General features: G+C 47.6%; 1 protein-coding gene across 1 annotated transcript; it reads right to left on the bottom strand.

The window, feature by feature from the left end:
* Positions 1-5,282: 5,282 nt before the first annotated feature.
* Positions 5,283-23,755, bottom strand: LOC123139721 (glutamate receptor 2.9). The gene is made up of 13 exons (XM_044559450.1): positions 23,605-23,755; positions 16,917-17,065; positions 16,500-16,746; positions 15,768-16,000; positions 15,580-15,649; positions 13,591-13,824; positions 11,287-12,557; positions 10,578-10,887; positions 10,040-10,434; positions 9,353-9,610; positions 5,930-6,324; positions 5,435-5,819; positions 5,283-5,348 (listed from the first exon to the last, which is right to left on the bottom strand). Exons 1-13 carry the CDS (start codon positions 23,753-23,755, stop codon positions 5,283-5,285), a joined length of 4,164 nt encoding a protein of 1,387 aa, XP_044415385.1.
* Between the last annotated feature and the right edge of the window lie 1,471 nt (positions 23,756-25,226).

Below are 25,226 nucleotides of genomic sequence, written 5' to 3'. Positions count from 1 at the left end.
GTCAAAGTGGCTAGTGGGGCTACTGTGCTTACTGTTATCCAAAACAACGGTTAAGTATGCCAGTGGGGCCATGTGGCAGTAGCTTAGGATGGCTGTTAGCAGGGTAATTAACGCTTAATTAAAGACCTCACCGGAGATTAGTTCCCGGCGACCAAAATCCACGACAGAGGCTCACAGGGAGGACCCGGGGACGGCCGCTGAGGTGCGGGGTAGCTAGCGTTGCCTCTCCCTCATCCAGGGTTGCTAGCTGGAGTGCGCAGGGTGGCTGGAATCGCCGGGACGAACGAGGCCAGTGGCGGCGCTGCCACTGGCACGACGGGGATAGGGTCGTGTCTTGCCGGCGAGCTCACGGACGGGCGCGCTGCCTTCCTGGATGCGCTAGGAGCACGGAAGGGAGCTTCACTGGGACGAGTCAGGACAACATCATCGGGAAAGAGCACGCCGGCGGCGACGGTGGACTACTACGGTGATAGACTTGCTATGGCGCAAAAATGAACGGTAAAGGAGAGGGGAGAGAAGGCGGGTATGCAGCAGGGCTGTAGGTGTGCTCACCAGGAGAGGGGAGAGGGGAGAGGTCACGAATCGACGCCGGCGGTCTTTGGTCGGAGGCGATGAAGCCGAGGTCGATTTGCTTGGCCTGGGCTGTCCTAGGTTGAGTTCTTCGGTGGATTGGTAGAACGCATCGCGGCGGACGTCGGAGACACGGAGGGGCGGTGAGTTTTGGTCGCTGGCCGTGCTAATGGCGATGGTGGAGAACACATGCTCTCTGGTGCGAGGGTGCCGTGCACGAGGTTGAAGATAACCTCGGCTGGGTTGGCTAGGCTGGAATAAGCCTGCTTGCTACAGCATCATGGCCCAATTGCCACAGTGCTCTTTCCTATTTCTTCTGTTTCCTAGACTAAAAAACACACAGGGGCAAAAATGTCAAAGAAACGGCCAGATACCAGTCAAACAGCTTTGACTTGACGGAAACGGCACGGAAGGGTATTTTTATAAGTGCAACTAACGGGACAAATTTGAGCAGGCTTTGAAATTAAGGGCAAATTTGAGTAGTGGGTTCAAGTTAGGGACACAGATGTAAAAGACCCTAAAAAAGTCCATTTTACTAGTTGAGTTGTGTAAAGCGGGTGGTTCATTTTACCCCCTAATCTATTTTTCGGCTTTCTTCTACCCAGAAAAGACAAAAATCGGACTAAACACCACCCTGGCTGATTTGTCTCCACCTGTTGCTGATGTGGCACTAGTAGACAACGATTTTGATCTGGGAGGGGCCCCCTTGTCAGGTCTCTCTCTCTCTCTCTCTCTCTCTCTCTCTCTCTTCGGGTCAGATCCGCCGCCGCGCAAAGGAGCTCGCCCTAGTCGCCGCACCCTGCTCGGCCTTGCCTCACTCCTTCGCGGCGTTGGCTCCGCCGCCATCCGCCCGGTCGCCGCTTCGGGCGCGCGCCTGCGCCACCACGCCTCCTCTCCGAGCTTGCGCAGTCGTCCCCGGCCGCCCATGTGCGTTGCTCGCACTGTCGTCCCCGGCCGCCCCCGCTCAACCGGAGCGCGGGCGGCCCCGTCCGCGCCCAAGCCGCTCCGTGTCGCTCCACCTTCGCGCTTGTGAACCCGCCCGCGCCCCGCGCCGCTCTACACTTGGTCGCGCCCCCGCGTCACCGCGCCTGGCCGCGCCCGGCCTCTCCCGCCCGGCCGGTGCTGTCTCCGCCCGCTCCATCGCAGGCCCGGCTGTCGCCGGCTCTGCGCGCACCGGCTGCTACTCCAGTAGGGGACCGCCTCTTTTTTTCTTCTAGTTCTTTGCATTTTTTTAAATACTGACGAGTTGGACCCATCCGCGGGTCAAATACAACCTTTGACCGTGTCCACGTCACCATCCGGACTGGGTAAACCACTTAGGTGTTTTTTTGTTCGATATCAGATTGTTTACGGAGGTAAAGGAACCGAAAAATAGATCAGAGGTAATGTGAACCACCAACTTTGTTCAGGGTAGTATAATGCACTTTTTTCAACAAAGAAAATACATGTCTAAGGCTGCGTTTTGCAGCATAGTTTTGAGCTGGGCCAAATCCATTATTGATAATGTTCCTGCGGGTGAAAGAGTGACAAAATCGTTGCTCTAGTTCAATTGTAGCCTCTTTATCGAAGTCTTTGGAATATTTCTTCGAGCAAAAATTGATACCGCTAAGAAAGTGTTTACTAGAGATTTCATTGTAATTCTTAGTCATGGAAGTTACTTTGTATTTTTATAGATTTTAGGTCCAAATCAGTGTATCTGCATTTGTTATAAGTACTAGCAAACATGCCCGTGCGTTGCAACGGAAGAAAAAAATTATACATCTTTATCCTAATTTTAACACGGCATCGATCCCATTTAAAAGTACCAGGGCAACGATATGTGGTTTGCTACAGTGCAAATGCTAATTATGATAAAGCAGGGTTTCATCTCTCTGGAAGTCACATTATATAATTTTCCTAATACACACAAATGAATAAAAGATTTGAAAGCCCAGACTGCATAGATATCGCCCATGGGCTGCGGCACAGTACCACATATTTCTTCGTCCTCTCATCATCGGTGGGCCCGACCCTTCACTGATTTTTTCGTCCTACCTTTTCTACTGTTGCATGTTGGTTTGCTGTAATGATAGCGAAGAAAACAGGCCTGTTTTTCTCATACTTTTGAATTTTTATTGGTGAAATCAAAAGTTCTCAAATAAACAAAAACATTCACAATTTCAAAATAAGTTTGTAATTTTGAAAACAAAACTAATATATATGTAATGATGTGCTACATGAAACAATTTAGTTAGAGATCCGGTAATACATAATAACAGTATGGTATAGCCGTATAGGGTACCTGAGTATCTAGAACCAACAATGAATACACGTTTGTTGTTCCTCCTCCAACATCACCCGCAGAAAAAAAGAAAACCAACGTGGAGTTTGAATTATTAGTCCTCTTGTATACAAACAACGTGAAAGCTGAAATTATGCAGGATTCATATTACCTTATTCATGTTCTTTGTCACCTCTTTCCTTCCTTATCTGTCAACCTCGTTGAAGGTTCACCTTGCTTTCCAGTTAATTAGCCTCTCTTATCTTCATCGTTTTCTGTGATCTCTGAGACAGCTCCCTGATACCGACAACCTCAAAAACATATATAAATTGGGTAGATTGGATGTAGGAGAGCGAGGTGGGACTATTTATTTGAATCAATTTACGTTTTATGTGCACCGCAGGCTAGCTTGGCTGGTGGCGCTGTTATGTGTTGGTTGTTTGGTTTTGAGTATTTTTTACCTCAAAGGGGATAGGTGGGCCAGATTCATTGGGCCACAGCCCATCGGTGGGTTTGTTCGGTTGACCCTGCTGATGCGAAAGAACGTGAAATACGAACGACGGACGAAATTATGGGTAAAGATACGCAGGTAAAATAGTACCACCTCGGATGTAGAAAATAATATAGATAAAAAAACTGAAAGCGTAAATTCACGGGAAGAAGCGTATTGTGACGGTGAACCCATGGAGTCAATCCGTGCTTTATTATTACTAGCACAAATACCCGTGCGTTGCAACGGGAGAAAACTGAATGTTATATCTAAGCATAGTTGGCACCCCAAAATGAAGAATTATTTTGCATCCTGGAAAGGATAATATCAGCAAGTGTTGTGTAGGTCAAATTACCAACCAACAAAACAATGATATGCATCATGTGACAGTAGCATCGTTTAAGGGAAAATGCTCTACCAGGAGATTGAGAGCATACATGCCGATGACCACATCGCTTCGACAGGTATCCATTGGAATCTCAGGTGCATTGTACAGTGTTGTATTATGGAGTAACACCATGTGGTCAGCTGTAAGCTTGCTGATGAAAACAACCTGGTAGTTTTGAAGTGCTGCTGTAGATTCCTCACAAAGGTCATACCCAGTTAGCAGTTACTTCTATGCAACCCAGTTTGATGTTACCAAAAGGATCAAAGTAATTCAAGACATGTGAACTAAACCAAGAGGCGGCAGGGAAGAACATGTATGTGTGTACCTGAGGATGATCGTCAAGATTAGGTCGGACGAAGGGTGTCCTCACACAATACATGTTCGGTGAGACACCGGCATCCTCATACATCTCTCTTGTTTAAGTTTTCTCTCCTTGTTTGTTGGTTTCTTTGCTAAAACAATATGACAGCAAGTCATCAGGCAGAAATAAAATCACTATTGGTATTAATAAAGAGATTTCGAGAAAGTAAAAATACGTCAAATAGGAGAAGCTTACATGCCATCTTGAAATTCCTAGAAACCGAGTGACATCCGATGCATGACCAACATACACCGGAAAGAATACAAACCTGCATGTTCTGTACACTCTCCTGAGTTGAATCCTGAATTAAATATGACAATGGGACAACTCAAGATATATCAACCCTCAAATCCATTACCCTGATCTGACAGCAGCGACGGTCATAGGCGGTGGGAGTCAACCTAGCAGAGGATGTGTGCAGCGTTGGAGTAGGCAGAGGATGCGCGGCTCCTCGAGGAGGACCCGTTCCGGATGTGGGGATGTGGATCCAGGCGGCGGAGATCCTCCAGCGGTGGAGCTTGGCAGGGGTGGGGTGGCGGCGCTGGGAGGTGCAGCCGACGAGGAAGGCGAGGGGCGGCCGGATCCACAGGTGCTGGTGACGAACGACGGCCGGGTCGGGCGCTCGGGGACCAAGATGGGAGGCGGGTAGGCGGTGGCGGCGCGGGCCGGGCAGGAGGCGGGCGGCGGCGCGCGGTGAGGCGGGCAGGAGGCGGTCGCGGCGGCGGGCGGGTTGAGGTTGGCGGCGGAGGCAAGTGGTGTGGCGGCCGGGGGATTTGGCTCTGCCTGGGCACAGGCAGGGTTGAGCCGAGGAGGCAGATGCATGCACGTATATTTTCCAGTGAATCGTTTTTCCGTGACTGATTAGTGATGGAGTGCGGGTTGAATACCAAAAGGCACAGGGACCTTTGTGTAAAAACGCCGTGATGGTGAAACCGGAGACCCAATCCGTGCTTTATTATTAGGGAGAGATTAGGAAAAAATGAATAAACTTACAAGTGTTTCTAGAAATAAAAGGCTGCGTTTGGCAACATGTCCTTTTTCAGTTTACTGAGAACGACAAAACTAAAATTAGAACGACATGATTTTAGCATCAGATCCGAACGGTCTGATTCAAGCTCATCTCGCTACAAATTCCCCTCCCCCCCCCCCCCCCCCCCCCCCCCCCCCCCCCCCCCCCCCCCTTTTTTTTTGAGGAAAGCATGAGCTTTATAACTTAACGGTGCTGGCTAATATTAGCCAAAGCACAAACAGCCACAGTGGCTGGGACATCAGACTCCCACTGCATACAGTGGTGCGGGTTACACGTGCGACCCAAACTAGCGAGTTCGCTACCGAGTTAGCCAAACGGCGACAAGCAAGAATTACATAAGACGAAAACCACATCTTGAGCTGATACTTAGTATCCTCAATAATAGCTGCATATGCCGAGGAGTCAGCCTTGCGCAGGTCCATGACCTCCATGAGAAGTTGAGAATCAGTCTCCAGGACCATTCTGACGATGCCCAATTCAGCAGCAAAGGAAAGTGCATGTGATAGAGCATAAGCTTCCGTAGCAAACGCGTCGCGAACATGCTCCTGCCGCCCCGCCCGGGCTCCCACAATATCACCAAAGGCCGTTCTCGCAACGACCCCCCAGCCTGCGAAATCTTCTCCAGGCACAAAAGATCCATCCACATTGAGCTTGATCATATCCCCCTCTGGTGGCCTCCATTTTTCAGCGACAACTTCTTGGGCGGGTTCAAGAATATCTCTAGATATTCAAACACGGAGCATCTAGCTTTCCATGCCACAGCTTATGCTTCGAGAGGTAGCTCTCCCTCCCTTAGCTTGTTTCTGTTTGACCACCAAAGCCACCAATACGTGAAGATAAGGAGCCTCTTCTTCTCATCCAGCCTCCATAGGTAGTCAAACATTGCATGTACTGATGTAATATCTTCCAGTTCCATTCTCTCCTTCTCCATCGCCATGTCCCTCCATCCTGGCTTTACCTGCTTGCACTTGATGAACATGTGTGTGCCATCCTCATCCACCCGCCCACAAAATAAGCACTTAGTGTCAGCTATAGGAATTCCTCTGTGCTCAATATTGTTCCGGAGAGCAAGAGACTCGTGTTTCATTCGCCAGGCGAACATCTGAATATTCTTCGGGCATGGCATTTTCCAAATCCTTTTCCATTCATCGTCACTGGTGTTGTCCATGTTCCCGGCCTGCTCTGCACTCTGGCCCGTACCTGAACCTTGCTGATTTCTAATGATCTGTGCATGTAGCTTATATGCACTTTTAACCGAGTGTAGACCCTTCTTATCATATTGCCATCTTATGAAGTCTTGGAGTCCTTCCCTCAACGGAATCCAGAGGATATGTTGTATGTCATCAGCCCAAAAAGTCTCTCGAACCAGTTGTTCATCCCACGTTCCTGTTGTTGGATCAATCAAGTCCTGAACTCGGTCTAGGAGATGTGCTCCTCTTGGCGTGATTACGCGGCGAGACCACAGGCGCGGGATCCACGGGTCGGACCAGATGTTAACATCTGCCCCGTCACCAATATGCCAGATGTATCCCTCCTTGAACAGCTTGAGCCTGCAAATTTTTCCCTTGCTCCCGCACAACCCGGACCGTGAAATGCCCTCCTTTCCGGCAGAAAGGGAGATTAATAAAGGCCTCATAACTGACTTTAAGAGTAAAATGGGCTGCGACTGATGAAAATAGGAAATCCCTATTTGCCACGCGTTGTGGCAAATTGTTGGCGTGTCACATAGTGAGGCGCACTAGAGAAGCGACTGGGCCGGACCATTTGACCAGTTCGTTCATTCCGGTTAGGAACCTTTTTTTCTCTTGATTTTAGTTTTTTTCATGTTTCCTTTTCTTTTGTTCTCTTTTCATTTCTCTTTTTCTATTTCCAAGTTTATTTTTTCTTTTTTCAAAAAATGTTTTGGAAATTTCAAATATTGTTTGGAATTCAAAAAATTGATCCTATTTTTAAATTATGTTCACAATTAAAAATTGTTTGCTAATTTGAAAAAATGTTTTGGAATTTCAAAATAAATTGTGATTCTGAATACTTTGTGTAAGATTCACAAAAAATGTTTCAAATTTTAAAAAATGTTCCTGTTTTTAAAATTTATTCACAAATTTATAAAACGTTCCCGTTCTCAAAATTGGTCCACAAATTCAAAAAGTGTTCAGATTTTTTGAAAACTTTTCTTGATTGTCAAAAATTGTTTGAAATTTTTAAAAATGTCCCATTTTTCAAGATTTGTTCATGAATGCAAAGGAAGTTCATGTTTTCCAAAATTTGTACATAAATTATTCCCATTTTTTTTCCAAAACTTGTTTGTGATTGCCCAAAATTGTTCAGAATTTTAAGAAATGTTCCTATATTTCAATATTTGTTTATAAATTTTAGAAATGTTCCCGTTCTTAAATTTTATTCACAAATTCAAAAAGTATTCACATTTTTTTAAAACATAATCATGTTTATCAAAATTGGTCAGAATTTAAAATTTATTTCAGATGATATTATCTCAAAATATGACAAACAAGATTGAGTCGACTCAATATGATCGTTTTTCTAACGTCATACTCTCGATGTTGTTTTAGGACTATTGTTACGCTTAATGATATTCTAAGATCCGGAAAACATGATCACCAGCAACACTTGAGCCAGTCACAGAGGCAAGACCAGGAACCTATACTTTACTGTTTATCAATCCACATGTGCATATGTGTTTTCCATTGAATCACATATTCCAGGATCATAACAGTTATAGCATGAAATATAAACTCTTAATTATGAACATAAAAAACATGATAATACAATATTATTAACTCTAAGGCATATTTCCAACGGTATGGGGTCATGCAAGAGATTCGTTTGGAAGGAAGGAATACTATATTAGTTTCATTGATGACTATAGCAAATTTACTCGGATATATTTTCTTAATTCAAATATGAGGTTATTTCTGTCTTCCAAGAATTCCAAAAAGTTGTTGAACGCCACTTTGCCATGAAAATTCTCACAGTACAAAGTGACTGGAAGGGGAGTATTAGAAACTCAATTCTTTCTTTGGAGATATAGGCATAAAGCATAATGTATCTTGTCCACATGCTCGCCAACAAAACGACTCCGCCGAATGCAAACATCGCCACATTGTTGAAGTTGGTCTCTCTCTTCTTGCTCATGCATCAATGCCACTGAAGTATTGGCATGAAGCTTTCATGACAACTACATACCTCATAAATTGTTTACCTAGTAAAGTGATTGGAAATTCCACTCCTTTAGAACAATTGTTTCATCAAAAACCCTATTACAATTCTCTAAAAAAATGTGGATGTGCTTGCTACCCCAATCTTCGTCCATACAATCGCGCATGAGCGGCGCGGATTCGCCACAATGAAATTGTTTCATCAAAAACCCAATTACAATTCTCTACAAAAATGTGGATGTGCTTGCTACCCCAATCTTCGTCCATACAATCACGCATGAGCGGCGTGCATTCGCCATGATGAAATTTTCCGCAACCGCGCATGCATCATAAGATGGTTGTCCTCATCTTGTATAGTAAGAGAGAGATGGTTGTCCTCCTTGACAAAGGATTTCACGGTGGGAGTAGATAGGCGAGAGCGTGGGCAACGACATCTTTGGTAGCAGCAACGACAAGGCAGGACAGTCGGTTTATGGGTAAGAAAGGTCAACTATACCGCCTAATATGCAATGAGATTCCAAATATATATATGTTAGATATGATTGATGTTGAATCATAAAAATATGTATGCTCCGATTGCAATGCACGAACAATTACATAGTAAACTATACAATAAGAATGTATGCAATCTTCACTAGCATAGAAAACCATCCATAGATCCATCAAAAAATAGCCATAAACTACACCAAACACACGAGAGAGCTGATGCATCTGAATCATCCGTGCGACTCACATGGTCGCCTGTGCTGCATTTACATGGGCGCCAAGGCTGATGCTGGTTAGTGAGTGGACTGCACTGTGGAATCGCACCCATCGGACATGGTATCCTCCGAAATAGGTCCGGAAGCTGCGTCGTTTCTCTCAGAAATCCGTGGCATCCACATGAGTAGAGTAAGAGTCTCCCATGGCTCCTTCCTGTTGGGCTGCTTCTTCGGCGGCCGAATCCTGCATGTGATTCAGTTCCACCGCTGCCCGACCATCGCTAACTGGCTCTCCGCCACGCTGCCCCTCAAAGGCGCAATAGCGCCGAAGCCACGCGCACAACCATGGCAGCACTCCCGCCGTGTTGGCCTTTACCTGGCCACGCGCGCGCTCCTGGTAGACGAACCTGGCGAGGTGGATCAGGAGCATGAGGCACGAGACGACGCCGTTGATGAGGAATAGGCCGCGAAATCTCCACAGGCCGAGCCTAGCGTTAGAGCCACCGTTGTTGCCCACACACGACCCTGGGTGGCTAAACCACTTGTTCTCGATGCGCGTAAGCACGCCATCTTCCGCCAGCTCCAGGATGGCGCGCGACATGTCCCCCACCAGTGGGGACCCCTTGGGGAACATCTGTCCAAATCGAGAACAATATATCAGTAACTGATACCGGAAATGTTTGGAGTCTTTCTTTCCTATTGTGAACATTTTTTTCTTTATATTGAATAGTACTCCCTGTTTCGAAATGGTGTGCATGTTTTGGTTTCCAAGAGTCAATTATGTCTATATTTGAACAAGTTTAAATAAAGAATATTATCATCCACAATACAAAATTAGTATCATTATATTCATCAGTTTATTAATTACTATTAGTATTTGATATATCGATTGTTTATTCTATAAACATGATCAAACATAGACATAGACATGTTTGAGTTTTAATTTGAAAAAATCTAATATGCACTACATTGTGAAAGAGAGGGAGTAGCAATATCTAATGGAATCTGTAAAGAGATCGCTATCACTAGGAGGGATGCATGGAGTGAGAGAAAACACACGTACAAATCCAAAGCCCCCGCTCTTGTTGGTCGGACCAACCATGGAGTAGCCACGACAATATCGTGACAGGAAGAGCCTGAGGTAGGGAACCTCATCAAAGATAGCCGTGACGCCTCCATTGTCAGACCCCCTATTGAGGGCATCAGCGTATTCATCTATTGAGGAGTACCTCCTGAACCTCGCCTCGTCAAAACCCATCTCCCTCAATATGTCCTCGATGAAGGAATTCTCTTGAACCCCCACATAGTCCCTGTCAGTCCATTCACTTATCGCCGGCTGGAGTTGTTGGATCGTCAAGACCGACGTTAGGTTCGCGGTGTAGCTTGTTGTGAGGATGAGCACAACAAACACCCACATGATCACCACGAGCTTTGACAGATTGCTCTCAAGCTTCTCCTCTGCAAGTAAACTAATAATTTTAATCCACATACACGCGCATTGCATAATTAATCAATGTGTAGAAAAGTAAGGTAAATGATGAGAGGATTGCATTGTGTAATTAATTAATGTATATAAAGCTAAGGGGCGCAATGTACTATACTGTGCGAGAAGACCATGGTTGAGAAGGCAAAGTAAAAGAGGACGCCCAACTGCTTCTGCGGCGTGCCACCAAACCTAGGGTTAATCCGATGCTCGATAGCCCACACAACGAAGCCAGTGAAGAAGAAGAATGCAAGGATGGTGAGCCAGAGCTCCAACGTCATGGGACTCGTAAATATCCACATGCTGCCACTGCCGCCCTTTTCTGCCATGATCATCGACCATCCCGTTTCTGTGAACGGCATCGTGAAGGAAACCAACTTCATCCTGCTCGATGAGATCGTCACGTCTCCGACCACTACATCAAACTTCTGCATGCCACGACAACACTTCAAAGTAAAAAAACCAATGAAAAAAAGAACCGTTGATGGTTTTCTATCTCTCAAGAGCAAGAAAAATATGGTACTATAATAAAATAGCGTCACCCTTGAAATATACTATTAGCATATGCTATTGCATGCTATTAGTGAAACGTTGTGTGCTGATTTATTTAGCGAGACATTGTATTGCTCAGAGCTTTATAGTGTGCTACTTTTAGTGCTCATGAGACTGACAAGAACCATTCAGAAGGTTTTATGATCTGTGCAAGCTTAAAAATCATGAGAAAAGTTGACCAAAGGGCACAGTTATCGCAGTGATAAAGAGGCCGAAGCCAGAGGTTTAACTACGTTCTGAAAAAAGTGAATTATGTGGGGATCACGTATACTGACCTTATCGTGCACCATGTTCACAAGTGCATCGTATATCTTGATGCCGTCAGCTAGCACGTAAAGGTGGTCGACTGGATAGCCCAATCTTGTCATGACCGCCTTGAAAACGTCTATGCAGTAGCCCGACACTCTGTCCCCGGCGATGGCCGGATCACTGGAAATTTTCACGAATTGGCCCAACCCTCCCTTGACAGGGACGGCGACGCGAAGCCCCCCTGGCCTGCGTGACGCGAAATTCCACCCGATCGGGATAGCTGCCGTCTCGCCTGGCCAGAGGATCACCTTCAGCTCCTTCGATGCAGAGTCCGTAGATGCAGTATTTTCGACTTTGGGGTGCAAGCTCGTCGAGATCCCCAACTCCGGCGTCCAGAATCCGACCGTCCTTGCGCCATTGCCGATGATATTCACGATCTCGTACACTGACACCTGAATCTGCCCGTCCACCAGCCCGAACCTTCCGGCCAGTCCGTCGAACTTGGTGACGAGCAGAGCATCGATGAGTGCCGTTGGCTGTGCCGTTCGGAAGGAGGCCTCAGCTGCTGCGGCGGCAGCCCATGCCGTGTCGTACAGCCAGAGCAGCGTCACCGGCTCATCCTGCTCGACACCTGGGTTCTCCTGCTGAAACCTCATCTTGAACCGTCTCCAGAAGCTCCTGACCCGGTCCGTTGCCTGCACGTAAGGCCGCAGGCTCACAACCCCTTGCATGTAATCGATGTCGCCGGGGTTTGGGAGGCTGTCTGCCACGTTGCCGACGCCGGCGGTGGCAATCCACACATACCCCTCGGACATCATGCCGGCGACTCCGGCCCGGCGGAAGAGGCGCGCGGCCAAAGCGGGGGGCATGTGCACGACGTAAACCTTCGTCGGCATGGTCTTGAGGGCGAGGAGCGCCGCGTCGAGGCGGCTGTCCGTCGCGTCGCCGGGCACGGCTACGCTATCCGTGAGGCCGGGTGACCCCTGGAACGCATGGACCAGCGCCGAAAGGATGCCGACGCCGTAGGGCGAGTCCTCGTGAAGAAGGACGGCGGCACTCCACGCGAACACCTTGAAGATGGAGGCGATCGGAGCCGCCTGGGAGCTGATGTTGGGTGCGGTGCTTACGAAGAAACGCGACCGCGATGATGAGCTCGATGCCGGCGACGTGGCGGAGGAAGAAAGGATTGGGATGTTGCTGTGCTCCGCTGTGCCGGTGATTAGCTCGGCGGCTTCTGGTGATGTCTGAGGCGAGATGATGGCTTGCAGCTGGCCATTCTTGTCCATGAGCTCCTCGGCTGCAGCAACAAGCATGCACACGACGAGAACCAAAATTAAAAGCAACATATCACGGGTCACAGAACATTGACTCGGCCAAAATATAAGGCAACCACTTGATATTTACTACTCCCTCCATCCCGTTTATTGACACTACACTAGTGTAAAAAAAACATCTTATATTATGAGACGAAGGGGATATGTATAATGTAGGAGGTACTCATTCCCACAAATCCGTCAAAATTAAAACATTTAATTAAAGAGTACAAAATTCTAACATATGCTGGTTCATATCAACCGGACAACCGCAGCTCATATCAGCAACACCAACTAGGCTCATGAACAAAGATGGACGAAAGCTTGTCCTATATTTGTGAAGTTAAACGTTGACGTGTCATTTTATGTGTGGATGAGGGTGTTGGGGCGACGGCAGCAGTCCTTAGAGATGAAAGGGAACTTTTTGACAGCCCAATGCAAATACATGGCGTAGTGACTTCTGAAGCAATGGCGATGAGGGATGGGCTGATATTCCCTAATTCACTAGGCTTCTCCCGAGTGGAGGCAGGATCAGACTCATCGACGATGATTGAATATTGTATGGAACAGACGAGACGGTGGGATGCGCCTGCAATAATTTTCGCGAAACGTGTGGATATTTCATTACTTATTGGGAATGTTGTCTTTAAACATTGTGTTTGTTCTTCGAGTCAAGGTTTGTAGTAGTTGGAGACTTGGAGTGGTGAGCCTCCGGCTTGTCTTATTTGCAAACTTTTGGTGACGTAATTCCTGTCTAAGTTCAATAAAGCTAGGCATGATGATATTTCCTTAAAAGACACACCAACTAGGACCAATATGGTGCTTGCCAACTAGCGAGAACAGCTAGAAATAAGGTCATCTTGCCAGGGATATGTATAAGTCAGAACAGTATGTAGCTCAAGCAATCATGTATGAAAAATGCATCCCATCCGATAATCAGATGGAGCTCGCTGAATTTAGCACAACATACATGCATGAACGATGAGAGGAATCTTATCTATGTGGAGCCGCACTTACAAGCGTGTGCGGACGTGACGAGGTCTCCGTGGGAATCGTTGAGGCGCAGCTCCACCCGCGTGGCGTAGTCCGGGTGCTTCTGGTAGAAGTCGTCAAGGGCCATGCACAAGCAGGTGAGGCTCTTCCTCCCCACATCGCTCGTCAGATCCACCACCAGGCCTACCCTCACCGGCGGCGGCAGCGCTGCCGTGACCGACGGTCGAGTGTTCAAGAACGTGAGCAAAGAGAGGATACCTGCACCGACGAGCAGGCGCATTTTGGACCAAACCATGCATGCCTTGCAATACGGTACAAATCGGGGTCGCTAGTTATATACGACGATGGAGATTTTTGGCCACTTGGCGATTTTTCACCAATCCATGCCTGCATACGGTAGAGGTCGTCGCTACAATCTGGCGCGAACATGCGCGGGACGTGCCAGGAGCCGCTAGTTGCAGTGGCCCGGTCATGCAACGTATGGAGCAGCTTCTATCCAGCGCACTGCGGAATAACGCGGGTAGCCGAGCGTCGCGCTCGCCGGACACATCCTGGTAGCAGTAGTTGCTTTCCGCTAGAACTTGGGAGTATAGTTGCGTGGTAATTCAGGCATCGCGAAATTTCGTGGAGAATCTGTCTTTCCACGGGTCGACGGTAGTTAATTAGTTACTCATGCTAAAGGGACTTCCAGGAATGTGATGTCCTGGACTTTTTGTATGGAAAGAAATTAAGTGGCTTTCGCTAATTCTCAATCTCTTGTTTACTAAAAGTACGCAACTCGCTATACATCGGGGTCGGCATGGGAGGAGAATTATCCCCTGACGGTGGTGAATGCTTTGACCAGAGAAAATTATGACCATACCCCACTGTTTCTAGATACTGTGGATGCGCCTAAAATTGATCCAATTTTTAGAAATTCTTGGTTCCTTAGAGAAGGTATCTAGAAAATTGTACTATCTGGAAGGACACTAATATGCAGGGATCTAATATAGATAAATGGCAGCATAAATTGAGAAAACTTCGACTAAATCGAAAGGATGGAATAGAAATATGAATGCCTGATATGAGCTCCCGATATCACAAGTGAATTTACTATTATGTGGCTCATGAACGCGATGGGGCGGGGGTGATTTTGTATTTCTCCTGCCTACCGCTGGGTGGGACCCATCCCACCGCCGGCGAGGTGGTCGGCGCCGACAGCTGGCGTAGCTGCCTGGGATGCACTGGACGGCCAACCGCGCGCGTCCCTCCCTGTCGTGGTGCCCCGCATGGGCGCCCTTCCGTTGGGCTGCAATCGAGGATGACGCCGACAGAGAGGGGCAGGAGGAGGGAGGGCCTCTGGAGAGTCTGTAGCCCTGGCGCCGTCAGAGTTCAAAGAATTCCTCGTCGTGGCCTAGCGGGCGTGCTCGCGCCGCTCTCCGGCGTCCCATGCTCCAGTTGTGCCTGGCCGCACCGCATCGCGTGCGGCTACCCTGCAGCGGCTCCAGGTCCCCGCTGCGGCCGTATCCCAGCGGCATGGTGTGTTGGCCGCTGATGAGTCCAAATTTTGTGAGAATTTTATGCGTTGTTCCGCGTTCATGCACATCTTTTTGTCCAGTTTCCTCAGGATGTCATTTTCGGATGTGTTTGGGAATTTAAGAAAATAATGCCAAGAAATGGTGAGGAAATCACGTCAATCAATGTGATAATCTATTACCATAAAAAAATAAAGTATAAGGGAGAAGAAAGGAGCTGCGAGGGGGCAACCAGAGTGCTCAATGGTGGCAGCTCGTATAACGTGCCCTTGTCGGCGCCTAATCAACTAATTCGTCCCCGTATGATGAGATCATTGATCAGACGCCGCCGAGAGCTCCATGAAAACACTCGCCATTTCCATCACCTTGTGCACGGAGACGCCGACATCAACACCATCATCATCTTCATCACCATCCCATCTCCATCTCCTTGTAATACCGAACGCTAGTCGAGAAGCATGTCACCACCTTGCACTTGCCACAAAACTGTCATCAGTACAGAGATCATTAGCCACCACCGCGTGAAGCATCCATACATCAAACTGATTTTTCTGCTGTTCGTTGAAACACTGCACATCAACCAGAAAGTTGCAAGTACGTGAGACAATGGGTTAACGCACAGAAGGAAAAAACTATGACTTTGACAGCTATTTGTTCTAACAACAGTAGACACTTCACCTCCGTTACACACTCAGCAGCATTAAACAGTGCCTGGTCATTACAGGCTCCCGTTGAAGACATTGCAGCCTCTAATACAGCAAAGAAGTGTCCGATTGTCTCTGGCTTGACACTTCCAGCCTCAGTAAGCCGTAGAGCTAGCTTTGATGCCTTGCTGAATTTTGAAGGATTCCCTATATGTGAAGTTATCTTCTGCATAGCTTCAATGATTTGCATTCTGAAGCGAAGGCGCTTCTCAGGAACTGCAAACAACACGTTGGTCTTAGAACATGACAGTGTATGGCAAGTAAAAGAACTATGTTATTGCTACAAGAGTTCAAATAGCAAATCACGTAAGAGAAAGGTTACATGTAAATATCAGGAAAACATGAGGAGAAATGCTGGATGAACCAGAAACTTCAGACAGATGGAGATAACAAAAGCTAGTCACACACGATCCATATTTACACCATAGGCACACAACAAGACATTCAGTGCTAGCATTGTTGCGCATAACTCTGACGTAAGACAAGATTACAAGAAAGCAGAAGCTTTCTGGTTTCAACTTTTGAGTTCAGAGTAATGGTCACCCAAGTTGGCAAGGTCACTGCCTCACTGGTCAAAAATCTCAACAAATTCCACAAATAAATTAAACAATAAATAACATAGTGAAAAACAAACATATACTAGATAGATCTAGCAAACATATACTAGGCAGTTCTTCCATTTTCAATGCATGCAGTCAAAGAGATCCGCGCAAACCTGGCCACTCTCTTGCTTCCAAGATTGCCAAGATCCTCTCGGTGTCTGCCACGATTGTTTCTCTCAGGTACTGAGGTCCAAACACCTTGACCACAACAGCTGCAAACCTGACCATGGCATCTTCGCATATGCTCTCAGACATCCATAGGTACTCGTCCCATAAATCAGTAGCCATGTCATATGCAAGCATCCGCAGTGCGGCCGTGCACTTCTGATAACCAAAGAAACCAATCCTTCCCACGGCGTCCTTCTTCAAGATGAAGTAGTCATCAAAGGACGAGATGCCATGGTAGAGACGATCGAAGACATTTTGCGCATCCAAAAGCACCAGCGAAAAATGTCAGCGAAGAGGGCATCAGGGGCAAAGTTTTCATCCATCGGTGGCAAATCGCAGCGCGCCCTATTGTAGTTGAGCACTCGATGTCCCTTGAGATTGAAATCATCCTCCTCCGCATGTTTCGCGTCTGCAAGGACCGCCTGCATCATCGCCATCTCATCTGTGTAGTCCTCCTTGTCAGACGACTCAACATAGTGCTCGTATATGTACTCCATATCCGGAGCCATTGCTTCAAATAAGAAGGGACAAAATAAATTTAGCACAGGCAATTCACCGAATAGTTTTCGGGCATGGTGAGTATCGTAGGAGTGGATGGTACCCGCATGGCGGTCGGAGGAGAGGTGTGGAACGACGGCGAAGAAGAAGCGACGCGGAGGCCAGGTGTACCGTTGGAGGTAACGGACTCGCCGAGTTCTGGCAGGCGAGTGGCGTGGCGGCCTGGGTGGTGGAGCGGCGACGAAGGCAAGAGAGAAAAATGGAAATGGAGAAAATGGGAGGGTGGAGGTGCGAGGTCCGGAAGTGGTTTTGGTGGGGTTTTAGGTGGGTCGGGGGTGTTGGAGTCCTACATAGCTGTTGTCCGGACTCCACTCCAGTTTGTCTCGCGACCCCTCCCCCCAGTTTGTCTCAGGTTTGCGGGAAGAAGTACGTGTGGACCGCACGGAGGACCGATACAGGCTTGCATTGGATGTCAAAACATGTCCAGATTGCGTAGTCCCAACAGTTTCGGGCCGTTTGAGATTCTGCTTTGGAGATGCCCTTCGAACAGTAATGTTGCCATATACTCATATGTAATGTTGCAAAGCCTACAAGGAAGAACCAGATGCCATGGGAGCCAAGGACCAGATGGGAAACCCTTCTCCCATCTAGGGAGGAGGTCAAGGAAGAAGAAGAAGCAGGGGGGCTCTTTCCCCCTTGCTTCCGGTGGCGCCGGAACGCTGCCGGGGGCCATCATCATCACCGCGATCTTCACCAACACCGACGTCATCTTCACCAACATCTCCATCACCTTCCCCCATCTATATCCAGCGGTCCACTCTCCCGCAACCCGTTGTACCCTCTACTTGAACATGGTGTTTTATGCTTCATATTATTTTCCAATGATGTGTTGCCATCCTATGATGTCTGAGTAGATTTCCATTGTCCTATCGGTGATTGATGAACTGCTATGATTGGTTTGAGTTGCATGTTTTATTATTAGTGCTGTCCTATGGTGCCCACCGTGTCGCGCAAGCGTGAGGGATTCCCGTTGTAGGGTGTTGCAATGCGTTCATGATTCGCTTATAGTGGGTTGCGTGAGTGATTGAAACACAAACCCGAGTAAGGGGATTGTTGCATATGGGATAAAGGGGACTTGATACTTTAATGCTATGGTTGGGTTTTACCTAAATGAATCTTTAGTAGTTGCGGATGCTTGCTAGAGTTCCAATCATAAGTGCATATTATCCAAGTAGAAAAAGTATGTTAGCTTATGCCTCTCCCTCAAATAGAATTGCAATAGTGATTACCGGTTTAGTAACATAGTCAATTGCTTAGGGACAATTCCACAACTCCTACCACCATTTTTCCACACTCGCTTTATTTACTTTATTGCATCTTTATCTAAACAGCCCCTACTTTCTATTTACGTGTTCTTTACTTTCTTGCAAACCTATCCAACAACACCTACAAAGTACTTCTAGTTTCATACTTGTTCTAGGTAAAGCGAACATCAAGTGTGTGTAGAGTCGTATCAATGGCCGATAGGACTTGAGAGAGTATTTGTTCTACCTTTAGCTCCTCGTTGGGTTCAACACTCTTACTTATCGAAAGAGGCTACAACTATCCCGTATACTTGCGGGTATCAGATTTCTACACAATATAAATGCTAGCACTGATAATTAGTGAATACAATAGTAATTTTATTTTTTGTTCATCTATTGGCATATGTTGCTGGATCGCAGATAGCCACATTCTTGTCACTTGATTTTATACTTTTGTAGTACCACATTATACATGCATTGCATTATTGCTTACAATTGAAATTTTCGAGTTGTTGCTTAAGTTGACCAAATAGTAAATATGCATTGGTACTAAATCTGCACATAAATACTCAGTGGCAGCTCCAACTACAATTGGATTTGTTTCTCACCAAATCACCGACTTTGAAAATGACGACCCGCATGACTGGTCCAAAAGTCAAAAGATACTCAGCAAGCTCAGAAATTAGAAGTCTCCAGGAGAAACCCTTGGATTTAGGTGGGAAACTGAAGAACCACAAGGTCAGGACATACTTGCTGAGTTAGGTTGAATATTCAGTATGTGCACTCATTTAGAGATTGGTGATTGTGTTAGAGATTTATAAGGAGTGCATCATGCTTCATACTTCCCTGTTTTGTGCATGTTGCTGTGAACGTATTTTCTTTTCCCACTGTCGACTGCAAGTTGTAAAGCTTATTAATAGACACGCTTGGAATTTATTGTGATAGGTTCTTAGGAAATGCTGTGAAAATTTCATACTTGATCACTTCTATATACTACTATGTTCTGATTTGTACTTATTGTCTTCCATACCTGTGCATATCATCTATTTTGTTCATATTGTTACTTAATGACGATCAAATTTATCATATGTGCAATTTTGGATCTAAATATAAATTGCTCTAAATCGATCATACATGTGGTTGGGTTTAAAGGAATTATCCCGTCGTCTTTTGGCAAAGAATAGTATTCTTGTTAGATTACATATAACATTCCTATTGTCTTTTGTGTTTTGAACTTTTAATTCATTTTTGGCTAACCTCATTCTCTCTTCTGTTTTGGGGAGAAATAATCAGGTCTTGCGCCCAAATGTTACAATCCTTGTGCCAACAAAGCGATAAGGAAAACAAAAAGGTTGCTATCTTATCCCTTATCGCTTGGTGGAACAATCTGTTTGCATATTTCTTAATTTGTATTATCTGACTATTGGTCCAACTTTAAATAACACAGTGGTGTACGACAATAATAAGTCCAACAGAAAGTTATCGGCATTTTTTTCATTGCAGAAACCTGGTTGATGTAAGAAAGTTACAAGTAGTCCAGTACTAATATTTTTGTATGTACATATACATGTGTACTCACCCCTTATATATACATATGATTCAAAAACATTTTTTACTTTACATTTTATTTCTTTGCTCATGTATAAAATGTACTACAAGTGTTGTTCATTGTTTTTTCCTTTGCCTAAATATACTACAGAGTAATACGCTCTGCAATCTCCTTTTTTTCCTTTGTCTAAATATACTACTGACCATCATATATATGCAGAAGGAATCGTTGGATGGGGGGTTGTCGCTCGCGATGAAGAAGGAACTGTGATCCTATCACGGGCTGGGAGAGGTGATAATATCCATGATGCATTTGGGGCAGAGCTTCTTGCTATGTCCAATGATGTGAATATGGCGGCGGAAATAGGAGCGCTATGGGTGGAGTTTGAAACTGATTCTGCTCTCTTGGCTGAGTCCATGGATGCTCGACGTGCTGATTCGTCCGCTTATGCTGCTGTCATCAAGGATGTAAAGTTCCAAATGAGGTTGTGGTTCTCTAGATGCAGAGTTTTGGCATGTAAAAGAGAAGCGAATCATGTTGCGTGTGAACTGGCCAGGCTAGGCCATCATTGTAATCCTCTTGAGACCCTCTGGTGGGACTCCAATGTACCTGCCCATGTGGCAGTCCTTGTAGTGGGTTAAATGCCTAAGTATTAGCAATATAGTTGTTGCTTTCCCTTAAAAAAAATACTGCAGGTGCTTGTGTGATGTCCTTTTAGGTGAGAAGATAGAAGTGAGAGCCCTAGTATTAAGTCAAAGCACTTCTAATTTATTCTTGTTTCCTTCTTCTGGACCATTTATAATAGTGTGCTCAAGCTATAGTATGTACTAATATGTTATTTGGATATATTAAATGCTGCCATTTATCTTTACATTTAAGTCTGGTTTGCCTAATATACTAGCACGAAATGAGCATTGTTGAATCCTTGGATAAAAGGTAACAATATATATTGTTCTATGTCTCCTCAATATGGGAGAGTCATGAGAAAATTGGGTAGGGAGAACAAGTCTTCTGCAAGGTGAAAATGAGGGACAAAACTGTTTGGCTTGGACGAGGGGGTTTATCAGTTGGAAACCATATGTTTGACTTTGCTCAACGTGTACCTGTCGCCAGTATGGAATCATTTTGATCAATGTCGGTACATATTTTATTGTTCACTAGACTTCTGACACTTATGTAAATAATGTTCCACCCGATCTTTTGTGATTCCGTGGCGTAGCACGGGCATCTTACTAGTATCTAATCAATATTCGTCCTAGCAAAGTTATCAAATTTGAGAATCCTATAACATGACTTTTTGGTATTACTCCAGACTACACATCTCTTCGTATCTTTGATTGTGCTTGTTGGCCAAACCTTAGGCCATACAATACACGCAAGCTTGCTTTTCATTCAAAAAAAGTGTCTTCCTAGGCTATAGTCCTATGCACAAAGGAGTTAAGTGTCTTGATGTCTCCACTGGCAGGGTCTACATATCTAGATATGTTGTCTTTGATGAATCAGTTTTCCAATTCGATTCTCTTCATCCTAATGCCGGAGCTCTCCTTCGAAAAGAAATTATCCTCCTTCTAGATTTTGATCAAGGGGGTGATAATAATTGTGCTAACCAATCTGACAATATTCTTGCTCCTAGTATTATGCCTGTGCAGGTGCCTGGAAAAAACAGCGCACAAGATGATCAAAATCATGAAAAATTGGCTCAAAACGATCTGTTATTTCATGCTAATGGAGAAGAAGAGGAGGTCGACGTGGAACACGAGGAAGATCCAGCAGCGCCTGTCACGCCAGTGCGCCAGCCTTCCTCGGATCGCACGCACGGATCCCCCTCGGATCGGACGCCACCCAACAGCCAGCCAGGTCAGGTGGATCAGGCGGCAGCGGGCCACTCCGCGCGCGCCAGCCAGCCAGGTCAGGTGGACCAGGCGGCAGCGGGCCACCCTGCAGGCGTCGCGTCGTCACGCGGGAGCGCACGCTACATGCATGCAGCCAAGGATAGCGAAGGGAGCGCCTGTGCGCATGCAGCCGACAGCAAGCGCGGGATCTTCTGCGGACAACCCCGGTTCAGGTTCGGCCACACCGATGGCCACAAGATCGCCTGCGGTCACTCAGTCTACATATTTGGAAGGATCTTCAGATCCTCTGCGGCCGTTCATATTGAGCAGCCTCCTGTGCAGCTACAACCACAACCTGGCACGATTTCGAGGGTTATGACCCGGCTACAAAAAGGTATTAGAAATCCCAAAATAAGAAAAGACGGTACTGTCCCATATGGCATGCAATGTATTTCAGGAGAACCAACAAGATTGAGTGATGCACTTGGAGATGCTAAGTGGAAAAGGGCTATGGATGAAGAATATGGTGCACTTATGAAGAATGAGACATGGCATTTGGTACCAAGTCAAAGAGGTAAAAATATCATTGATTGCAAGTGGGTTTATAGAATCAAAATAAAAGCAGATGGCTTCATTGATAGGTACAAGGCATGTCTAGTTGCAAAAGGTTTTAAGCAATGTTATGGTATTGATTATGAGGATACTTTTAGAGCATCTCCAGCCGTTGGCCCCCCAGGAGGGGCTAAAAATCGCCCCCTGGGGCGCACCGGCGCTAACGCGCGTGCTGGGGGCGTGATGCCCCCCCCAGTCGCGGCGCCCATGTTAATTTGAAAATTTTAAACACGGCACAAACACGGCGCAAATTCATTGCAAACTTCGGCGAGTTCGTTCAAACTTAAACATATTTTACAAAAAAAGAAAAAAAACTACTAGGGGCCGCCACTCGCCGTCTCCATCGCCGCTCCTTGCCGTCTGCCTCGCCGCTCGCCGCCGCCCGCCCTCGCAGTTCTACATGCCGAGGAGGCTGTAGAACTGCGTGTAGTCGCCGCCGTCGTCGGCGGCGGCGGCGGCGCCGCCTCCGCCTCCGCCGTCCCTGCTGCATCCCTCCCCCGGCTGGCGCGGCGGGTTGGATGGTCCGGGGACATCGTCGTCTTCGCTGTCGAGGATGACGACGCCGTGCTCGTCCTCGCGCCCGCGCTTGCGGGCCTCGATCTCCTCCAGGGCCCGACGCTGTCGGACCATCTCGTCGCGGAGGTAGTCGTCCCGCACCCGCTGCAGGGCGTCCTCGTCGGACAAGCCGCGCCGGGCTATCTCCTCGTACTCCGCGGGGAGGCTGGTCTCCGACTTGGGCTCGACGAGGACGAACAGGCCGGTTGGGGGGTGGAGTCGCCGATGCGGACGCCGGAGCTGCGGGTGCGCGCACTGACCGGCATGTCCTGGGGCTCCGGCTTGACAGGGCGGAGGCAGGGTGAGTCCGACGAGCGGCCGGAGGAGGAGGAGGACGCGCCGGGCTGCTCCATGCGCCTCGGCGTCCAGGAGCTCCCACGGCGGCGTGAGAAAGTCGGGTGAGCGGGGTACTCGAGGCGCGGCGTGTTGCCGCCCTCGATGTACTCGAGGACGGCCTCCAGCGTGCGGCCGGGCATGCCCCACCACCGGCGCCGGCCCTCGGAGTTGAGCCTGCCGGAGGGCACGACGCCGTTCATCGCCTCGAGCTACTCGGCGTGTCGGTGGCGGAAGTAGGGCTCCCAGAGCGGGCTGTTAGGGGTGTACTGTGGGCCTTCCCTCGCCGCCCGCGGCAGGGAAGCGCGGATGCGTGTGATCTCCGCACGCCACGCTGCCCCGGTTGGTGGTGGTGGTACCGGCATGCCGCCGGCGCTGATCCTCCACACCCCGGGCACACGCATGTCCGGTGGGGCCTGGTACTCGGCCTCGAAGAGGAGGCGAGCCTCGTCCTCGTGCAGACGGCGGCGCCCGAAGCCATTCGCCGCGGCGCCGTCGCCTGGGAAGCGCTCGGCCATCCTTCTGAGCTGGAGACGGCGAGAGGAGGAAGGGGGAGAAGTGGGCGCGTCAGCGGTGAAGTGTTTGTGCGTGTCTCCGGCGCGCTGGTTCTCGGCTTATATAGGCGGAGGCGCCGCGCGGTAGGCTTGGCTGGCGCGTTACGCGTGGCGGGAGGCGTGGCGGGTGAGGGGACGCGCGTCGCCCGGCCTTCACTGCGCCGCCCGTGAGGCATCAATGGAGGCTGACCGGCGCGGCAGCGCGCGCAGCTTTGGCATTGATTCGCCGCGGGAAACGAGGCGATGAGGACGATGAAGCAGCGAGAAGCGAGTCGAGTCGCTGACGCGGCTGGCCCACGGCGTTTTCGCGCCAAAAAATATTCGCCCGGCGCTCCCGAGTGCCCCCCAGCGCGCCGGGTTCGAGTTGGGTCCGCCGGTGCCAATTTCGGCCCGAGTCGGCGAAAAATGGGCCCCTGGGGGCGCGACTGGGCCGATTTTTTGGCGCCGGCGGCCGAAAAGTCGCCTGGGGGCCTTGTTGGGGGCGCGGCTGGAGTTGCTCTTAGTCCCGTTGTAAAAGCTGCTACCATAAGACTTGTGCTAGCCATTGCAGTTTCCAGGGGATGGAGTCTCAGACAGCTAGATGTTCAGAATGTGTTTTTGCATGGTGTTCTGGAAGAGTAGGTCTATATGAAGCAACCGCAAGGGTATGAAAACAAACAAACACCACACTATGTTTGCAAACTTGACAAGGCTCTTTATGGTCTGAAACAGTCTCCTAGAGCATGGTACTCCAGGTTGAGCTCACAATTGAAACATCTTGGTTTTGTTGCATCCAAAGCTGATACATCCCTCTTCATTTACAACAAGGCAAATACTGTCATTTTTGTGCTCATATATGTTGATGACATCATAGTTGCAAGCTCCTCACAAAATGCCACTAATGCTCTTTTGCATGATCTGAGCTCAGAGTTGGCCTTGAAGGACCTTGGTGATCTTCACTTCTTTTCAGGTATTGAACTTAAAAAGGTTCAAGACGGCATAATATTGAATCAAGAGAAATATGCCATTGAACTTCTAACTCGTATGGGAATGAAGGATTGCAAACCTTCACCTACACCGTTGTCTTCTTCAGAGCAACTGTCAGCATATGAGGGAGAACCACTTAATGAAGAGGAGAGTACAAAATATAGAAGTGTTGTTGGAGCCCTACAATACTTGACTTTGACACGACCAGACATATCATTTGCTGTAAACAAGGTTTTCAATATCTGCATGCCCCTACCTCCACTCATTGGACATCTGTCAAAAGGATTGTACGATATATTAAGCACACTGTGAACTTGAGACTTCAGTTCAAGCGTTCTAGTTCTACACTTGTCAATGCTTTCTCTGATGCTGGCTGGGCAGGATGTAGTGATGACAGAAAGTCGACTGGAGGATTTGCAGTATTCTTTGGTTCAAACCTTATTTCTTGGAGTGCCAGAAAACAAGCTAC

This window comes from Triticum aestivum, chromosome 6B (assembly GCF_018294505.1).
Source record: "Triticum aestivum cultivar Chinese Spring chromosome 6B, IWGSC CS RefSeq v2.1, whole genome shotgun sequence".
NCBI classification, from domain to species: Eukaryota; Viridiplantae; Streptophyta; class Magnoliopsida; order Poales; family Poaceae; genus Triticum; species Triticum aestivum.
Note: the sequence above shows the minus strand (reverse complement) of the source record. Positions and strands in the feature narration are given on the sequence as shown.